General features: G+C 47.9%; 1 protein-coding gene across 2 annotated transcripts in view; it reads left to right on the forward strand.

The window, feature by feature from the left end:
- WDTC1 (WD and tetratricopeptide repeats 1) overlaps window positions 1-17,415 on the forward strand; it is a 48,015-nt gene extending 30,600 nt beyond the window's left edge. For both annotated transcript variants that reach the window (XM_048826063.2, XM_048826064.2), the window contains 5 exons: window positions 535-708; window positions 10,009-10,244; window positions 11,086-11,254; window positions 11,986-12,178; window positions 14,161-17,415. In XM_048826063.2, coding sequence (XP_048682020.1) covers window positions 535-708; window positions 10,009-10,244; window positions 11,086-11,254; window positions 11,986-12,178; window positions 14,161-14,358 — 970 coding nt within the window. In that variant the 3' untranslated portion in view covers window positions 14,359-17,415. The remainder of the gene's footprint in view (window positions 1-534; window positions 709-10,008; window positions 10,245-11,085; window positions 11,255-11,985; window positions 12,179-14,160) is intronic.
- Window positions 17,416-18,509: the final 1,094 nt, after the last annotated feature.

The following is an 18,509-nucleotide window of genomic DNA, read 5'->3' on the forward strand; positions in this document are numbered from 1 at the left end:
TGGGGTTCCACTAGCTTAAGGTGCTAATTCATCAGAAATCTTTGAAATGTCAAGAGACTTAGTGCAGCCATGTGAGAGAGCTTAAGAGAAATATGGTTTACACCACACAACCTGTGGAACTTGCCGCTGCAAGGTATCTCTGAAGCAAAGAGATACGAGTAGAATTCAGTGAAGAGTTAAGCGCTTCACACAGATAATAAAAGCACCTATTGTTACATTACTTAGTGTTAAAAAAGATGGGAGTTTTCATGCTCCAGGGCATAAGCCAACTCCTAGCTAACAGGGCTTCTAAGGAAACTTCCCTAAGATCAGGTTATTCCATTATGTGGCTTCTTGTACCTTTTGTGAAGCATCTGGTATTGGCCACTGTCGGATATTGGACAAGATGGACCCTTAGTATGACTGGGGTGGGCTCTATTCCTTTGTTTTTCAGTGTAATGGAATTCTTCTATTAGACTTTCAACAATTTGGTCTAGTTAAATCTCTTCAGTGTTACCATAGTGATTGTAACCCCACACCTGTCTATCCCTGCAGTCCCCAGATTGAGCTGCCTCCATATCTGGAAAAAATTAAACAGCAAGCCAATGAGGCATTTGCATGCCAGCAGTGGACTCAAGCCATCCAGCTGTACAGCAGAGCAGTTCAGAAAGCACCCAACAACGCCATGCTGTATGGAAACAGAGCCGCTGCCTACATGAAGCGCAAGTGGTAAGTAAGCTGGACTCCTTTTGTGGAAGGCTAACAAAATGAGTGTGCGCTGTCAAACGTAGCGTACCACAGGGTTTGGGCATCAGTACTGCTAAGTATACAAAGTTATGGGCTCCAGACTTGGGTGTGACCCCACAAGTTCCTTTCTCTTGGGCCCCATTGCTTGGGCTCCTAGCCACATTTGTGCAGAGTGGGGCTCATCTAATAGGATAACACCTACTGAAGGATATTGTGAAATGTAGAATGGCAGAATTGTGTATGTTAGAGACTGGTTACAGATGGTGTCTGGTCATGAGATGCTGTTAATAACTCACTTCATTGCTCGCTGATACACTCTCTGTAGCTTTCTGTTTCTTTATAACGTTAGAAAAAATCTATAAAAAACCAATGTCTCTCAAGCAGCATCTGTAGCTCTGTGATCTGGTATAGGGAACGTTCCAGTGAAAGGGCTTATAGACATTCATCCCCTGATGAGGTAGAGGTTCTACTGCTCATCTGGTTCAATCCTTGTTACGTTCCTGAAAGCCTAAGACCCCCTGCAGGTCGGTTGTAACTGCTCCTACTGCTAGCTTAATCCAAATCACCACCACTGGCAGAGCACATCTAGTGTGAGGAGTATTAATTCTCTTACTACCTGGACTAGCCACGTCCTGCCATACTAGAAACTACCTGGGATCCTTTCAGTAACACTGCAGGATTATGGTTAATTTTTGGGCGCTGTCGAAGGCTGCGTCTGGCACACTGCTGAATGCATACTGCTAGCATCTGCAACAGTTAATGTCCCTTCTGACAACAGCCAGAGCTGCTCACACAAAATATGGCAAAGCTGTTTTAGGCGCATGTGTGCGTGCGCGTGCTCACTCTCTCTCATAGAATCTCAGGGTTGGAAGGGACCTCAGGAGGTCATCTAGTCCAACCCCCTACTCAAAGCAGGACAAATCCCCAATTAAATCATCCCAGCCAGGGCTTTGTCAAGCCTGACCTTAAAAACTTCTAAGGAAGGAGATTCCTCTACCTCCCTAGGTAATGCATTCCAGTGTTTCACCACCCTCCTAGTGAAAAAGTTTTTCCTAATATCCAACCTAAATCTCCCCCACTGCAACTTGAGACCATTACTCCTCGTTCTGTCGTCAGCTACCACTGAGAACAATCTAGAACCATCCTCTTTGGAACCCCCTTTCAGGTAGTTGAAAGCAGCTATCAAATCCCCCCTCATTCTTCTCTTCCGTAGACTAAACATCCCCAGTTCCCTCAGCCTCTCCTTATAACTCATGTGTTCCAGTCCCCCAATCATTTTTGTTGCCCTCTGCTGGACTCTTTCCAATTTTTCCACATCCTTCTTGCAGTGTGAGGCCCAAAACTGGACACAGTACTCCAGATGAGGCCTCACGAGTGTCGAACAGAGGGGAACGATCACGTCCCTTGATCTGTTGGCAGTGCCCCTATTTATACATCCCAAAATGCCATTGGCCTTCTTGGCAACAAGGGCACACTGTTGACTCATATCCAGCTTCTCATCCACTGTAACCCCTAGGTCCTTTTCTGCAGAACTGCTGCCGAGCCATTCAGTCCCTAGTCTGTAGCGGTGCATTGCATTCTTCCGTCCTAAGTGCAGGACTCTGCACTTGTCATAGAATCATAGAATCATAGAATATAAGGGTTGGAAGGGATCCCAGAAGGTCATCTAGTCCAACCCCCTGCTCGAAGCAGGACCAATTCCCAGTTAAATCATCCCAGCCAGGGCTTTGTCAAGCCTGACCTTAAAAACCTCTAAGGAAGGAGATTCTACCACCTCCCTAGGTAACGCATTCCAGTGTTTCACCACCCTCATAGTGAAAAAGTTTTTCCTAATATCCAATCTAAACCTCCCCCACTGCAGCTTGAGACCATTACTCCTCGTTCTGTCATCTGATACCATTGAGAACAGTCTAGAGCCATCCTCTTTGGAACCCCCTTTCAGGTAGTTGAAAACAGCTATCAAATCCCCCCTCATTCTTCTCTTCTGCAGGCTAAACAATCCCAGCTCCCTCAGCCTCTCGTCATAACTCATATGTTCCAGACCCCTAATCATTTTTGTTGCCCTTCGCTGGACTCTCTCCAATTTATCCACATCCTTCTTGAAGTGTGGGGCCCAAAACTGGACACAGTACTCCAGATGAGGCCTCACCAATGTCGAATAGAGGGGAACGATCACGTCCCTCGATCTGCTCGCTATGCCCCTACTTATACATCCCAAAATGCCATTGGCCTTCTTGGCAACAAGGGCACACTGCTGACTCATATCCAGCTTCTCGTCCACTGTCACCCCTAGGTCCTTTTCCGCAGAACTGCTGCCTAGCCATTCGGTCCCTAGTCTGTAGCTGTGCATTGGGTTCTTCCGTCCTAAGTGCAGGACCCTGCACTTATCCTTATTGAACCTCATCAGATTTCTTTTGGCCCAATCCTCCAATTTGTCTAGGTCCCTCTGTATCCTATCCCTCCCCTCCAGCGTATCTACCACTCCTCCCAGTTTAGTATCATCCGCAAATTTGCTGAGAGTGCAATCCACACCATCCTCCAGATCATTTATGAAGATATTGAACAAAACCGGCCCCAGGACCGACCCTTGGGGCACACCACTTGATACCGGCTGCCAACTAGACATGGAGCCATTGATCACTACCCGTTGAGCCCGACAATCTAGCCAGCTTTCTACCCACCTTGTAGTGCATTCATCCAGCCCATACTTCCTTAACTTGCTGACAAGAATACTGTGGGAGACCGTGTCAAAAGCTTTGCTAAAGTCAAGAAACAATACATCCACTGCTTTCCCTTCATCCACAGAACCAGTAATCTCATCATAGAAGGCGATTAGATTAGTCAGGCATGACCTTCCCTTGGTGAATCCATGCTGGCTGTTCCTGATCACTTTCCTCTCATGCAAGTGCTTAAGGATTGATTCTTTGAGGACCTGCTCCATGATTTTTCCAGGGACTGAAGTGAGGCTCACTGGCCTGTAGTTCCCAGGATCCTCCTTCTTCCCTTTTTTAAAGATTGGCACTACATTAGCCTTTTTCCAGTCATCCGGGACTTCCCCGGTTCGCCACGAGTTTTCAAAGATAATGGCCAATGGCTCTGCAATCACAGCCGCCAGTTCCTTCAGCACTCTCGGATGCAACTCGTCCGGCCCCATGGACTTGTGCACGTCCAGCTTTTCTAAAAAGTCCCTAACCACCTCTATCTCCACAGAGGGCTGGCCATCTCTTCCCCATTTTGTGATGCCCAGCGTAGCAGTCTGGGAGCTGACCTTGTTAGTGAAAACAGAGGCAAAAAAAGCATTGAGTACATTAGCTTTTTCCACATCCTCTGTCACTAGTTTGCCTCCCTCATTCAGTAAGGGGCCCACACATTCCTTGGCTTTCTTCTTGTTGCCAACATACCTGAAGAAACCCTTCTTGTTACTCTTGACATCTCTGGCTAGCTGCAGCTCCAGGTGCGTTTTGGCCCTCCTGATAACATTCCTACATGCCCTAGCAATATTTTTATACTCTTCCCTGGTCATATGTCCAACCTTCCACTTCTTGTAAGCTTCTAAGCTTGTAAGGTCCTTGTTGAACCTCATTGTTTGGCCCAATCCTCCAATTTGTCTAGGTCCCTCTGTATCCTATCCCTACCCTCCAGTGTATTTACCTCTCCTCCCAGTTTAGTGTCTTCTGCAAACTTGCTGAGGGTGCAATCCACACCATCCTCCAGATTATTTATGAAGATATTGAACAAAACCAGCCCCAGGACCGACCCTTGGGGCACTCCACTGGATACCGGCTGCCAACTAGACATGGAGCCATTGATCACTACCCGTTGAGCCCAACAATCTAGCCAGCTTTCTATCCACCTTATAGTGCATTCATCCAGCCCAAACTTCTTTAACTTGCTGGCAAGAATACTGTGGGAGACAGTGTCAAAAGCTTTGCTAAAGTCAAGGAACAACATGTCCACTGCTTTCCCTTCATCCACAGAGCCCATTATCTCATCATAGAAGGCAATTAGATTAGTCAGGCATGACTTGCCCTTGGTGAATCCATGCTGACTGTTCCTGATCACTTTCCTCTCCTCTAAGTGCTTCAGAATTGATTTCTTGAGGACCTGCTCCATGATTTTTCCAGGGACTGAGGTGAGGCTGACTGGCCTGTAGCTCCCAGGATCATCCTCCTTCCCTTTTTTAAAGATGGGCACTACATTAGCCTTTTTCCAGTTGTCCGGGACTTCCCCCGATCGCCATGAGTTTTCAAAGATAATGGCCAATGGCTCTGCAATCACATCCGCCAACTCCTTTAGCACTCGGATGCAACGCATCCGGCCCCATGGACTTGTGCACATCCAGCTTTTCTAAATGGTCCCGAACCACTTCTTTCTCCACAGAGGGCTGGTCACCTCCTCTCTCTCTCTCTTTCTTCTCTCCCTCCCCCGTAGAGTAGGACCATTGGATAATGACTTACTATCAGCATATCAGATCTCTTGTACTGCTGTTTGTGAGAAACTCCCTCCTGGTAGGAGTTCTCCTATCCTGTTGCCGAGATGCAGAACTACTAGAAATCCGATCTGAATATTGGTAGCTGGCCAGTGGCTGGTATTGCAAAGCCAGGTACAAAGGCTTGGGAGCAGCCTCGGAAGGGTGTAAAAGTCAAGGAGGGAGAAGACTCTAGGGTGAGGCAATGGGATGGAATTGTGAAAGGGGAAACATAGGTAGAGCATCAGGGCAAACTTCATTCACGAGATGTTAGGAAAAATGATTCCCTTCACTAAAGAAGTGGGTTTGGCTGGTACATCTGAAACTATACTGTGCTAAGCACTAGAAGGTGAACAGCAGGGTATTTCTTCTGATGAGAAGATGAGCAGTTAAAGCTCCAGCAGGTTTCTTTCCTATGTAATTGTGACGAGGTCCCCAACCTGGACTGGGACCACTGAACCCACCAAACCCTCCAGCCTGGACTGTCTCTCGCACTGTGGTGCTAATGTCAAGCTACAAGCTGCTGATAGGCACTGCAATTGTACAGCTATCTACAGGCAGGGACACACCCAGCTGAGTTACATGAATGATCACACAGCCACTCATGACCCATCAATAGAGGGGCCGCAGCCAATTCCCCCCCCCCCCCCATTCCCTAGCCTTGAATCCCAGAAATATACCGTCTTGCACTGCTAAAGGTTCCCTTTGACCACGCAAACTCATCAATAAGTTTGCCATTTCTTCATAGGAAAGTGGACATGCACCAGCCTTTGTAATCTGAGTTGAGATTCCCCAAGCACTTCAGCTAAAAACACAGTTTTAGATAAAATATAAAACAGATTTATTAACTCCAGAAAGATAGATTTTAAGTGATTATAAGGAGCAGTCCTAGAGATCAAATTTGGTTACTTAAGAAATAGAATTTTAGACTGCAAATTTATTTTTAACTGGAACAGACTAAGTAAGATTTGAATCAAACAGTCTCTTACCCTAACAGATGGTACAGGCCGCTTACAGTTCCTCAATACACAGATTGGTCCCACGCTGGAAGGGGGTCTAATCTCCCTAGTTCAAAGTCTTTATCTTCCAGATGATTTCCTAGGTGTTCAGATTGGGGGTGGGGTGAGAAGCCAAGTGATGATGTCACTGCCTCTTTTTATACCTTCTTCTAGCTGCTAGAAAGATCCTTGCTGTGATGTGAGAGCCAGACAGTCTCCATTGCCTACGTGAACTTTCTGAGAAGCTTCTGGGAGAGTGGATTCTCTTTGATGGGCCATCAATGCCTGTCTGGCCCTCGTTTCTTGCAACAGAAAAGCCGGCTGTGGGCATCTCCCAATCTCACACGTTTCAGTAGCATGTACAGCAATACTTGATAACTTCACATACGCTGATAGTACACACGGTCCAACAGGATATTAAGGTTCAGCAGATCAAGACTTTTAAAATACCTCACAAGGCATGCATTGTACAAAACCTATCCTAATCCTGTGACTGTGAATATGGGGGTTCCCAGGCGCTACTTTGCGGTACAGAGTGCCACAGTAATCTTTGGGATTTAACTGAGGGATATATTAGTAACTTGCCAGGAGCACAAAGGATGTGGTGACTGGCTCCTTTTCTCCTGCCAAAGGCAGCTACCAGCATCCCTCAAATAGAGGCTGGGGTCTCACATGAGACAGTGCATTGTATCCTGGCTCCTCAGCCCATGTTGGGACACATTATCCTCCTGGGCTATGTCCTCCGTACTCAAGATGGGGACAGCTGCAGGCCAAGCTATAGAACTCTATGGGCCTCCCTTTGGCCTCCCTCTCAATGAATAATGGGCAGGTATAGAAAGAGGAAGACACTGGATTGGAAAGTCTTAGCCTATCCCCCACTCGTCCCTAAAGCTACTGCTCGTGGTCTGTAGCTGGTTTTCAAACATAAATGTTCTGTCACTTAAAATCTGCAAATGCCCAAGTTTGCACTTACAGGCGAAGTTTCCTAAGCAATCTTCACTGGCTGCAGTTAAACCACTTTATATCTAAAGCTTTTGAGCTCACATGATGTCAAATCTTGTAACTCTGGGAGAAGGAAGCTGCTGCTTTAGAATAGCAAATTCTTGATATCCAATCTGTCTGGCTGTTTCCAGTTTGACAGTGGAGACTGAAGTCTTTTTGGGTGTGTCAAAGTAGCAAATAGCCAAACTAACTCTTTTTAAAATACCGAGAGAGCCACATTCTGTCTCCATTTCACTTAAAGCTTTGCCTGTGGTCAAGTCTCTTCTTGGATATCAGCTGCATAATAGAAAACTTGTTTTTTAAAGCCATGATTTGAGCAGGGGAGCCTGCATCCACACTGCTGGATTGATGGTATGGTGCTTCTGAAGGTGTATAAAAGTGTTAAGTACTGTGTGTGTTCATGCTGGTTCTGCCACTAATTTCACAGAGAAACCATTTAACCTCTCACTGTCACACTCTTCCAGCTGTAATGTAGGGCCAGTATTCACCTACCTCACGAGTTGACACTTACTGCGCTAAATTCAGGCAGGTGCAACTTCATTGTTTACACTAAGTCTGAAATGAACCCATTGTTTGCAAAGTGCTTTGATTTTTCTTTGCACTAGAAGGTGCAGGTGATGATACAGCTGTCTGAACTGTTGGTCTGCAAATATATTTCCATAAATAAAAAGCCTCTGGGCTGATGACCTGCTTTCAAATTCCATTCTGTGGAGAAGTCTGCTTTACCTCACACAATCTTCTTGTGACTCACTAGATTTGGACTTCCGGGCTGACTAGGACTCTTGTGGGCAGTGCTATGCTGTTACAGCAGGGATGGCAAAAGACATTTCTAGGGTTGGGATCGTCTCTTAAAGCCTGGTGGCCTCATCACACACGTATCTTCCTTCAGGGGTCAAGTTGATGCGGGAGGGGGAGATAACCATGCTCTTCCAAGTTCCACCCACATGAGTCCTTTAAAACAAGGCATTGCTTGTAGACTGTGCAGATGTTCAAAACCCTGCATGTGCTCGCTGGGTTCATTGGGGCCCAGATGGCCTGCTTGACTCACTGATAGTGGAGGGAAAAACAAATGGTGATCTTCCCCCATGGCTCCAAAATGAGGAATTGCTCAGGGCAGTTTTATACTTAAAACACTGCATTGGTGCATCTGTGCTGCTGTAGTGCTTAAGTGTAGCTGCTCCCTTCGGCATTGTTTATCCACCTCCTAGAGAGGTGGTGGCCATATCATGGTGCTGTCTACATGGAGGGGTTGGTTGGATTTTTCACAGCCCTGAGTGATGCAGTTATACCAATTATAGGTCTGTAGTGTAGAGCTGGCCTCAGAGTTCCCCTTCTTTTCTTATGTACTTTCATGAGCAGTGAAAGAGCTAGCAACGTTCATGTTCCCAAATATCAAATGGGGCACCTGAGTTACCACGTCACTGAGATATATGGGGCAGTTCACGCTTCTGAGAGATTGTTCCAGGCTCTGGCAGATCAGTTTGCTCTGTTCAGATTTGAGATTATCTGTTGCAACCCAAACAGTGTGAGTGTGTGAGGCGGGGGAGGGGGGTCACATCCCTGAGTGATGTAAAAGCCTAAGGCCAGGTCTACAATACAGACCTAGATCTGTGTAACTATATTCCTCAGGGGGATGAAAAATCCATATCCCTGAGCTACATAGTTACGTCTACCGCTGTGTAGATAAACTGTCTGTCTTCCCACAGGAGAGCCTCTCCCACTGGCATATCTACGGCCTCTCGGGGAGGTAGATGAATGGCCAACAGGAGAAGCTCTCCCGTTGGCTTAAGAGCATCTCCAGTAAAGTGCTGCAGCTGTGCTGCTGTAGCGTGGTACGTGAAGAAAAGCCCTTAGACTTTATCTTTAAAAATTCTGAGACTGGCACAGGAGGGCAGCTTGGGAGAGTAGCTAATGCTGCTGCCTGCCAGCCCGATCAAAACCCTGGCTTCCATCCCCTCCTTCAGCCCACATCTAATATAACTAAATACCAGAGTGAAAGGTTTGTCAGGTGTCTGCTTCTGGGATGCATGCTGAGACAGGTTGGCATTGTCCTCCACTTTCTCCGATAGCCTTGGGGTACAGGGCAATTCAGCATGCTTTAGCCTAAATATTTTTAAACGTAACCAGTTGGATGTTATGATTTGGATCAATAGGTACCAATTGGGGTTACAGAAGACCTTTTTAAAAAAACAGAACAAAACACCTCAGGATGAACATGAATTGCGGGAGGAGAATGCCACTTTGGAGACAAATGTCCATCAGGAATGTAAAATCCTGATGGTTTTATATCCCCCTGCTGAGCATCTAACTTGGCCATTGGAAAGGGAAATGTGCTGCTACACTGTTTCCCCACAAGAGGGAACACTTGAGCTGCTCTGCTCGTGGAAAGGTATCTGTGCCCTAGGGCTCTCTTCTGCAGGCTTGACCTGGGGACTTACCCCTTTGGGGATGGGGGATCCCCACCACTGACTAGCTTTCAGCAATGAGACTTGATCTGTAGGACTTAAAATAGTAGCACAGGAAACTGTTGTGCTGCACATTAGGGTGGGAGGCAGAGACCTGGTCCTCAAACAGGAGGTGGTCTCTCTTCTGTGTGGAGACACATTTCTGTCAGCTGAGCTCACAAGGAGCAGCTGGGAGGCGAAGTGAGAGCTCTTGTGAGAAAGGAAGTGCTATTGGAGATACTTGAGCAAATGGGAAGCCCACGGGTACAGGGAGAGCTGAGAAGTAGATGACAAGTTCTCGTGTTGTACAAACCCTGGAAGAGGGTAGTGGATATTTAGGTCCCTTCAGGGTCTGTTCTTCTCTCTGCAGGGATGGGGATCACTATGATGCTTTAAGAGACTGCTTGAAGGCCATCTCCCTGAACCCAGGCCACCTGAAAGCCCACTTCCGCCTGGCCCGCTGTCTCTTTGAACTGAAATATGTGGCAGAAGCGCTGGAGTGTCTGGATGATTTCAAAGGGAAGTTCCCAGAACAGGCGCATAGCAGCGCTTGTGATGCACTGGACCGAGACATCAATGCAGCCCTCTTCTCTAAAAGTGATAATGGTGGGTGCCAACACTCAGCCCTTTGGGTTGGATTCCAGTATAACCCAGGATGGAAGTCTTTCCCTAAATTACAACCCTTCTATAAAGTGAGGCTCATTGAGATGCAATTTGTCCATAGATTTATTTGATCTCCTGGCTGAAAGCTGTCTCCATAACTGCACCAGCTATCTTGTGATTTGCATCTGTTACTTGGTTATTTACGGAGAGTTCTGAGTTTCGTAGTATTTTATGGTCTGTCCCTTCTTGCTGAAAATTATCCCTTTCCTTTTAAAAGGGAGGTTCCTGAAGCTTGTGCTCCTGAGACTACAGGTTGCAGGGGGAGGGTCCCAAACAATGAATTGATGCTTATATAAAGTGTTGGATTCACAGCTCTGGAGGAAGGTCCTTGTGCCACAGAACAGGTACAGTATGGGCAGTTTCAATGCAAGCTTCCTGCCAGTATCCTTCACCTCTTGGCCAGAAGGCACCTCAAGGGAAAACCTCCCCCAATGGTTTATTTGATCCTTGGTTTTTGGAGGTTACCACTACCAAGGGGGGTAGTTATGAGATGGACATCTGCCCTCCAATTGGACTGAACTTGCGCTGAAGAGTCATAATCACTTTTGGTCTTAAGCTGCACATGGGTTCTAGGATTGGTATTGCAAGAAGAGGGTTGAGGTACAGAGGTGGGACAGTGAGAAGGAAGTGTGTACTCTAAGTACCTGTCCTCTGGATAAACTGGCCTTCGCTCTCAACTAGACCTGGCAGCTGAGTATCTCTCAACTAAACTTGCTGGAGAATTCTCTGCTCCAGCATGTGATGTGTGAGGAGGAAAATATCTCTGTACTCTTTATACTTCCAGCTGAAGACAAGAAAGGGGGCGGGCCAATTCGGCTGCGAGCAACTGGGCGCAAAGACTCCATCTCAGATGATGAGATGGTGCTGAGGGAACGCAGCTATGACTACAAATTCCGGTACTGTGGCCACTGTAACACCACCACAGACATCAAGGAGGCCAACTTCTTTGGCAGGTACATTGACCTTGCATGGTAAAGGTGCAGCATTTCAGTTGCACGGAACAGCAGAGTGCTGCTGTCCAGTGGATATGTCATGATGTGCAGCCCTAGCATGGGTGGCAATGAGAAGATCTTGTTGCTTCTAGTCTGCGGGGTTTTTTGACCACTGCAGGAACAGCAGAAGTGGCACTCTTCCATGGATCACTGGTTAAATGGTAGGTCAGCATAGAGATGACTGTTCATCACAACTTTCAGTACTCCAGCACTTAGTGCCTAACCATGTGGGCTCTGAGGATGGAGGGAAATGACACACAAGACTACCTTTTGTCACTATCTAGAAATGTCCCTTTCCTTGGGGCGCTGGGACAGCGCTGTCTGAATCTGGAGGTCCGTCTGGTTTTGTGAGATTTCCCTGCTCGGTACAGTGCTGGGAAAGATGCTGATGAGCCTTTAAGTGCATGGTGAAACCTAGTGCTGGATCTGAGTTTTGTCACTAGCTGATTCTCTGAGCTAGTTTTGTGTTGATGAGAATAAGGCTAACCAGGCAGTGGCTTCCTTACCTCTCAGCCTAATGGACTTACCTGCTCCCACCTTCATCCCTCAAACCCATGAGAATAGCCATCTCCTCTGAGTGTGCAGTGTAATAGAGAACAGAGCCCTCCTCCACCCTCTCCTTCAAAGCATGACTGCTGGCTTCTCTAACAACCCTGTGATCTCAGCAGAGCCCTTTGTTCTTCCCTTCCTAGCAATGCACAGTACATAGTCAGCGGCTCAGACGACGGGTCTTTCTTCATCTGGGAGAAAGAAACTACCAACCTGGTGCGGGTGCTACAGGGGGATGAGTCTATTGTGAACTGTCTCCAGCCCCACCCGAGTTACTGCTTCCTGGCCACCAGCGGCATTGACCCAGTTGTACGGCTCTGGAATCCCAGGCCAGAGGTAAGAGAAGTAGCAGAGCATCTATAAAGAGGTGGGTCCTGGATGATGGACTTTAGGACTCCAGGCCAGAAGCCATTGTCCTGATGCAAGCAGAAGATAAAGACTGATTACGGGGTACTGGGATAGTTGGATGGATTCAGAGTGAGACTTCTGAGTTTTGTTCCTGGCTTTGCCATTGGCTCACTCTGTTTTTGCCTCACTGTTGCAATTTGCAGAAGGATGGATGACCCTGGCAGCTGTCAGTATTACTCTGAGAGTAAATCTGTGTGTAGCAGAGTAGTAAAAAGATGCCCAGGTAGAACACACTTTCAACTTCTTGCCAAAACACTTGTTTTCAAATGTCATCCTGTGAGCTCCAGGTTAGGCTGTGGACAACCTCTTCTGAGCCAGGCCAGGGATGGCTGATCATGCAAGAGGCTGGGGAAGGCCTGGTATTGGAGGGAGGCTTGGAAAAGGGAAGATGCCTTTGATCATAAGTGGGGCTAAGGTCTAACTAGAACCAGGCATAGCATAATACAGGCTCTGCTCGCCAATGTTTCCTGCCTCCTTTTCGCCAGTGCACCTCTCTTGACCTGGAATAAGCCTTGCTTTTTCAGCACTCATGAGATGGCTTTTTTAAAAACCAAGCCTCCTTTCTTAATGCTTCCAAAGGAAGGATGATGTCAGGGGATTGCCCAGGAGGGGAGGGGACACTTGCAGTGTTCCCTCTACTTTTTCCAACCCACGTGCGGAATGAATGTTATGTGCATCAATATGGAGGTGATGTGACACATCACCTCCATATTGGTGCACATAAAATTCATGTGGCACGGGGGTGGTCGAGGGGTTTGGCATGTGGGAGGAGAATCTCTCCCCTGGCTGCGGCAGGGCTGGAGCTGGGTTGGGATTGGGGAAGGGGCGCCACTCCCCTGGCTGTGGTAGGGCCCGACTGGGTTGGGGCTGGGGGAGGGGCACCTCGCCCCTGGCTGCAGCCTTAATGCCTGAACAGTGCTTAATAGGCGGCTGCGTGGCCGCGCAGCTTAGAGGGAACTTAGGGAACTTGTCACAATGGGCACCTCAGCCTTTGCTTTTCTCCTCTTTCCTGCCCCTTCCCAAATAAAAAACCCGCTGCGACTCTGTGTGCCACCCAGTGCATCTTGCCTGAACAGAGAGTCATAGAACCTCAGGGTTGGCAGGGACCTCAGGAGGTCAGCTAGTCCAGCTGCTGCTCACAGCAGGACCAGTCCCCAATTTTTGCCCCAGATCCCTAAATGGCCCCCTCAAGGATTGAACTCACAACCTTGGGTTTAGCAGGCCAGTGCTCAAACCACTGAGCTATCCCTCCCCCAGTCTCAGATGCCCCAGCTCGCACAGCCCAGTTGGAGAGCCAGCAGGCAATGCAGCAGGACTAAGTGCAGGCAGCTGGGCAAAGAATTCTTTTAAGGATGGCCAGCGGCTTGGTCATTAAGCCACTGTATCCAACCCCTGCTTAAATCCTAGTTTAATACAATCTTTCCCCAGCACAGGCCTACAGATTAGAGCAGTGGTCTCCAAATTGGATGGTGCATGGCAGCAGGAGTGCTGCCAGACAGCACTCTGCCATTTTTTTTCCTTCGGCGGCAGCTCTGCACGTCCACGGCTGGTGTTCCCCACCTGCAGCTGGTCTTCCGTCGGCAGCGTGTCTGCGGCAGATTTTTCGCCCTTCATCCTGGGGGTGTGCGAGCCAAAAAGTTTGGAAACCACTGGACTAGAGGATGCCTAGTAGCATCATGCTGTTGGGCTTGTAACATGAACATACACCCATTAGGGAGTGGACCAGCCCGCTAGTCTGGTGTCCTATGACCTGACTTTCACCCAATTTTCAGTCCAGAAGACGTGAGCTTAAGGCTCCAGAAGGGAGCAGGAGAGATGATACATCCCTCTCCGGTGTGCAAAAAATTACACAGTTCTGGTGTCCCCTCATGTGAGTGCCCTCCCAAAGTGGTCTCTTTTCTTGTTTGCAGAGTGAAACTCTCAATGGGCGTGTGGTGGAAGACATGGAAGGTGCTTCCCAAGCTAACCAGAGACGAATGAACGCAGACCCCCTGGAGGTGATGTTGCTGAACATGGGCTACCGTATCACAGGACTGACCAGTGGGGGGGCTGGAGGCTCGGATGATGAAGACAGCTCAGAGGGGCAAGTCCAGTGCCGGCCCAGCTAAAGCAGAACTGCTTGTCCTTCCTGTAATTGTTTTGTTGAAGGGGAACCTGGTTTCCTTGGTTCTAAACTTTCTCCGACTGCACTGTTTCACACTATGCACAGAGTAGGACAAGCTGGCAGGGGCAGGAGCGGCCTTCTCATTAGACCACCGCCACCATCTCTCCCCCTCCTCCTCGTCACACTACTGAGCAGCATGGCAATGCAGTCTGGGATTTGCCTTTAGTGGAATTTAGTCCCTGCAGGGATTTTGAGTTGTCTGTGAGCAGTATAAATTGGTGACCTTCTCCAGCTGGAAGAAGGGGCATTGGCTACATTCATGCATTTGCAGAGGATTCTTAACGTCCCAAATAAAATGTAAATCTAGGGCAGGGATTATGGAATAACTTTACTGCAGTGATCTTGGTCTCTGAAGCTTGACTTAGCTGCTCTGCTGCCGGCCCTGGGTCCCTGGTCTGGGGCTACTGGTCATAATGGAAAAGCTCTTTGGCCCACTGAACAGCTCGCTAGCATTCATCTGGTCTCCATCTCTCACCGTATGGTCCTTGAAGGGGCCTGTGTTTGTGTTTAAAAATGGGTGATGGCCAATCCTTGTCTCTGGGCATCTGCCTTAGTTGATGAGTAAATGGAGACATTGAGTACATGCAATTGGAGGGGGCAAACTGCCTTCCCAGCTTTAATATCCATTATTTTCCTCTGTGTGGCTTGTGAACCTGTAGAGTAAAGATGCAGTAATGGGAGGAGACTTGGCCTGGGGTATGAGGCTTGGATGACTAATGTGGGCAGAGCTACCAAGGAAAGTGGCTAATAGCACTCTTCCAAAACTTCCATCTCCTTCACCCAAAATACTTTTTAGATCCATTTACCTTCTCCTTTCCTAGCACTCATGCCCTGGTGTTGGGAATACTACTGCCATGCACTATTGCATCTGGAGTTTGAGCTTCTAGAAGGTGAAATTTTAGTGCAGTCAACTACTCAATCTCTACTCCTGGCCTCAGCTGAGACGATGTCTCCCTGCCTCCTCACCATGGTGACCTCCTACCTGTGCAACAAGTAGAGGAGGTACTGTGGGTTAGTGATCCTCTCAGGAGCAGTCCTTGCTTTCCCCACTTTTCCCTTGCTAACTGTCCACAAAGCCAGGACTGGTGCTTCATATCTTTAGAACATAGCACTGTATTTCCACTCTTTTGTTTCCCAGGTAATTTGCAGCCCTGTGTCCCTTCTTGCACTTGCCAAACAGTAAATGTACAATTGATCTTACACAACTGTGCTACAGCCTAAGCAGAACTGTGTTTTTTATGACCATCAACTAAAACCAAAGAGCCCCCGGAGATCTTACTACTTTCTTGCACTCTACCTTTTGCTGCTGAGGATATAAATATGCTAACATTGGTCCCAGGAGTGTGGGGGTCGTGTGTCTGGGCATGCTGCCTTAGAGCTGTTTCCCCACATGGCAGAGTCCCTGGTCTTCCTGTACCTGTTGTGGAAGGGTGAGTGGCCCATCCTTCCTTCTCTAGCAGCTGTGTGCTGCCACGCATTGAAGGGAGGATTGGCTGGGTGTTGGCTGATCAATGTGACTGTCTTCCCTCCCACCACCGCAGCGCACTCGACCTGCTTTTCTGTACAGCAAGGGTGAGCCAAGTATGATCTAAAGAGGTCTGTGGTGTGTCCCAGGGCCTAATCCCTTTGTAGTACAGTATCTACACTGCAGTATTCAGCAGACCCCTAGAAATCAATGCTCAACCTTCCACCTGCTGTATTCCAGGGGGAGCTAGCTGGGACCATGTGGTCTCTGCCTGCTGCACCTCTGCCTTTAAGACACAAAGGCAGCCAATGTTTGCTCCAGCTTACACAGGTGAGGCTCAGCCCTGATGTACTCTGGGTCACTTAGAGATGCACCCTGGGAAGACTGAGTGCTCCTGTGCTCTTCAGAGCCTCAGGAGACTAGGACAGATGGTTTTCATAGTCCAAGCAAACGTAACCTCAGATCTTCTTCCATCCAGACAAGACTTTACTGGGACAGGCCATCTCTTGGTGGGGGAGGGTGCTTATGCCGTTCCCATTCTTGCCTGGTTAACCTTTTAACATACCACCAATATGGTACATGCGACTCTTCACACAGTTGTGCCCATTTAGTTGTGTACAGGCTATTCCCCGCACCAGTGTGCCAAAATTCCCAGGTGCTCAGTGTTTAAAATCCAGTGGCAGCAGAAAATGACTCACTTGTTTGGGGTTGTGGGGGTTTTTTTGTTGTTTTTTTTTTTTTAAAACTGGCTTGGGTTTTTTTGCTTAAGATTTTCCAATAGACACGCCTTTCTTTCTCCTCCCTCTCCTTTGCAAGCTTTTGCTGGAATACCTTTTTAACTCTCAAATCTACTGAGACTAGAGACTCTGAAAAGAACAGAACCACAAGCTCTCCTGGGGTTTCTCTTTCCATTGAGCTTATGCCATGGCAGCTGTTTTTCTGAGTGCCCGTGTAGCTCTCCTACCTGCCAGCTGCAGTGTGAAAGCTACAAGATTTCCTGTCTCTGCAGTGGATAGCTGCTTTTTTTTTTATGGCTGCTTTTTGGATTAAAAAGAAGGAAATAATAGTGGAGTTGGAGGGAGGAGTCCCTCTGGCCCCAGCCCCTCATTTTGGACAGATTCTGTCTGCTTTACTGCTTGTTAATGGGAAATTCCATATTTATTGGTGAAGGAAAAACCTACTGGGGAAGAGATGTTGCTTTATTTACCTCTGCTGTTTTCTTCTACCCTTCTCCTTGAAAAGAAGCCCCTCCCTTTTTTGGTTAACTCTTTCTAACCGAGGATAGACAGAGATTACTCCTTTATTTTTGTATTTTAGCAGTGGGAATCTCCTTAGAGCCTCTAAGATTCCTTTGGATGTTGCAAAGACAACTGTTCATAGCTTTTTAAATATTTAGAGGACAGTCTCCCAGCCTCTACCCCTGCAGTTGTAGAGATAACACACAAGCCTTACTGTCCTCATTAACAGGAGCAGAATATTTGTTTCTCTGGTCCCTGGAAGAGAAAGGGTTAAGCAATTAAACAGTTCTTTGTTCTAGTTCTCTTTGGTGTCATTTGTTCAGGGGATTGTGCTGCCCCTATTTTCCCCCCCTCCCTCCCACCATTGACCGTACTTGGCTGGGAGGGGGAAAAAATCAGATGCCTGGAGGGATGACTATTAAATACACTTAGTAGGGTGCACAGGCTTCTGCAACTCAGTGCAGTGTGTGTGTGTGTGGGGGGGTGTCTATAAAAGAAGCTTTTTATAGGATGACCTGCTGGTAGTGACTATTTTCAGTAGTCCTCCACGGATGGAGTACTGACTTTGACTGACCCAGTGGCAGGGGGAGCAGCAGCTGTTCTCATGCAGTGTGGGGGATGCGTCTGACCTTGGGAACAGAAGCCTCCTGCCTACACTTATCTCCAGAAGTTCCGTCAAAAATATCCTGGCTGGGGTTTGGACTAGATTGGCTGCCCAGGGCATTTAGTGGATGAGACAAACTAGCCAGCCGGTGTGATTGCCTTGTGTAAGGATGTGGGATTAGTTTAGTTTCCCTAGAGATCTCTTCTAAAGAGACATGTAAAGGGGAGCTCACATGCTCCATGGCCACTGGGGCTTGTGCCTAATTCAAGGATGTGGGGGAAGGCCCTCCTGTGGGGCCATGGAAAGAAGATTGTGGAGGAACTGAGCTGTTACTTCCAGCTGGGGAGGAAATGGAACTCTTCCTATTGGTAAAATAGCCCCTCTTAGGCATGGAACTCTTCTTAAATGGTCACCTGTGTCTGAAGGAATAAGCACTGCACAGCACAACTGATCCAGGTGTTAAGGGTCGCCTGCCTGACTCCTTCCACTGCAACTGAGCTGGCTTTGCTTTCTGGCGAGGGAAACACCCTGTAAAAGCACACTGGCCACCTTGAGAAATATTTGTACCTAGTGCATTAATCCTGGGTACAGAGCCAGAGCTGTGCCCTCTCCAGAGAACATTGCAATGTTTCCCTCGGACTGTGTGCAACCTATTCTCCTACCCCCTCGGCTGTGCTGTGGAAGCACGGGCCCTAAATAATGGAGTTGGCTATTACCAAAAGGGAGAAACAGCATGTTCCAGCGGACTCAGTGGAGTCCATTAAAACTCAGGGGAGCTCACCAAGTTA

The sequence above is a fragment of the Caretta caretta genome, chromosome 19 (genome assembly GCF_965140235.1).
Source record: "Caretta caretta isolate rCarCar2 chromosome 19, rCarCar1.hap1, whole genome shotgun sequence".
NCBI lineage: Eukaryota > Metazoa > Chordata > Testudines > Cheloniidae > Caretta > Caretta caretta.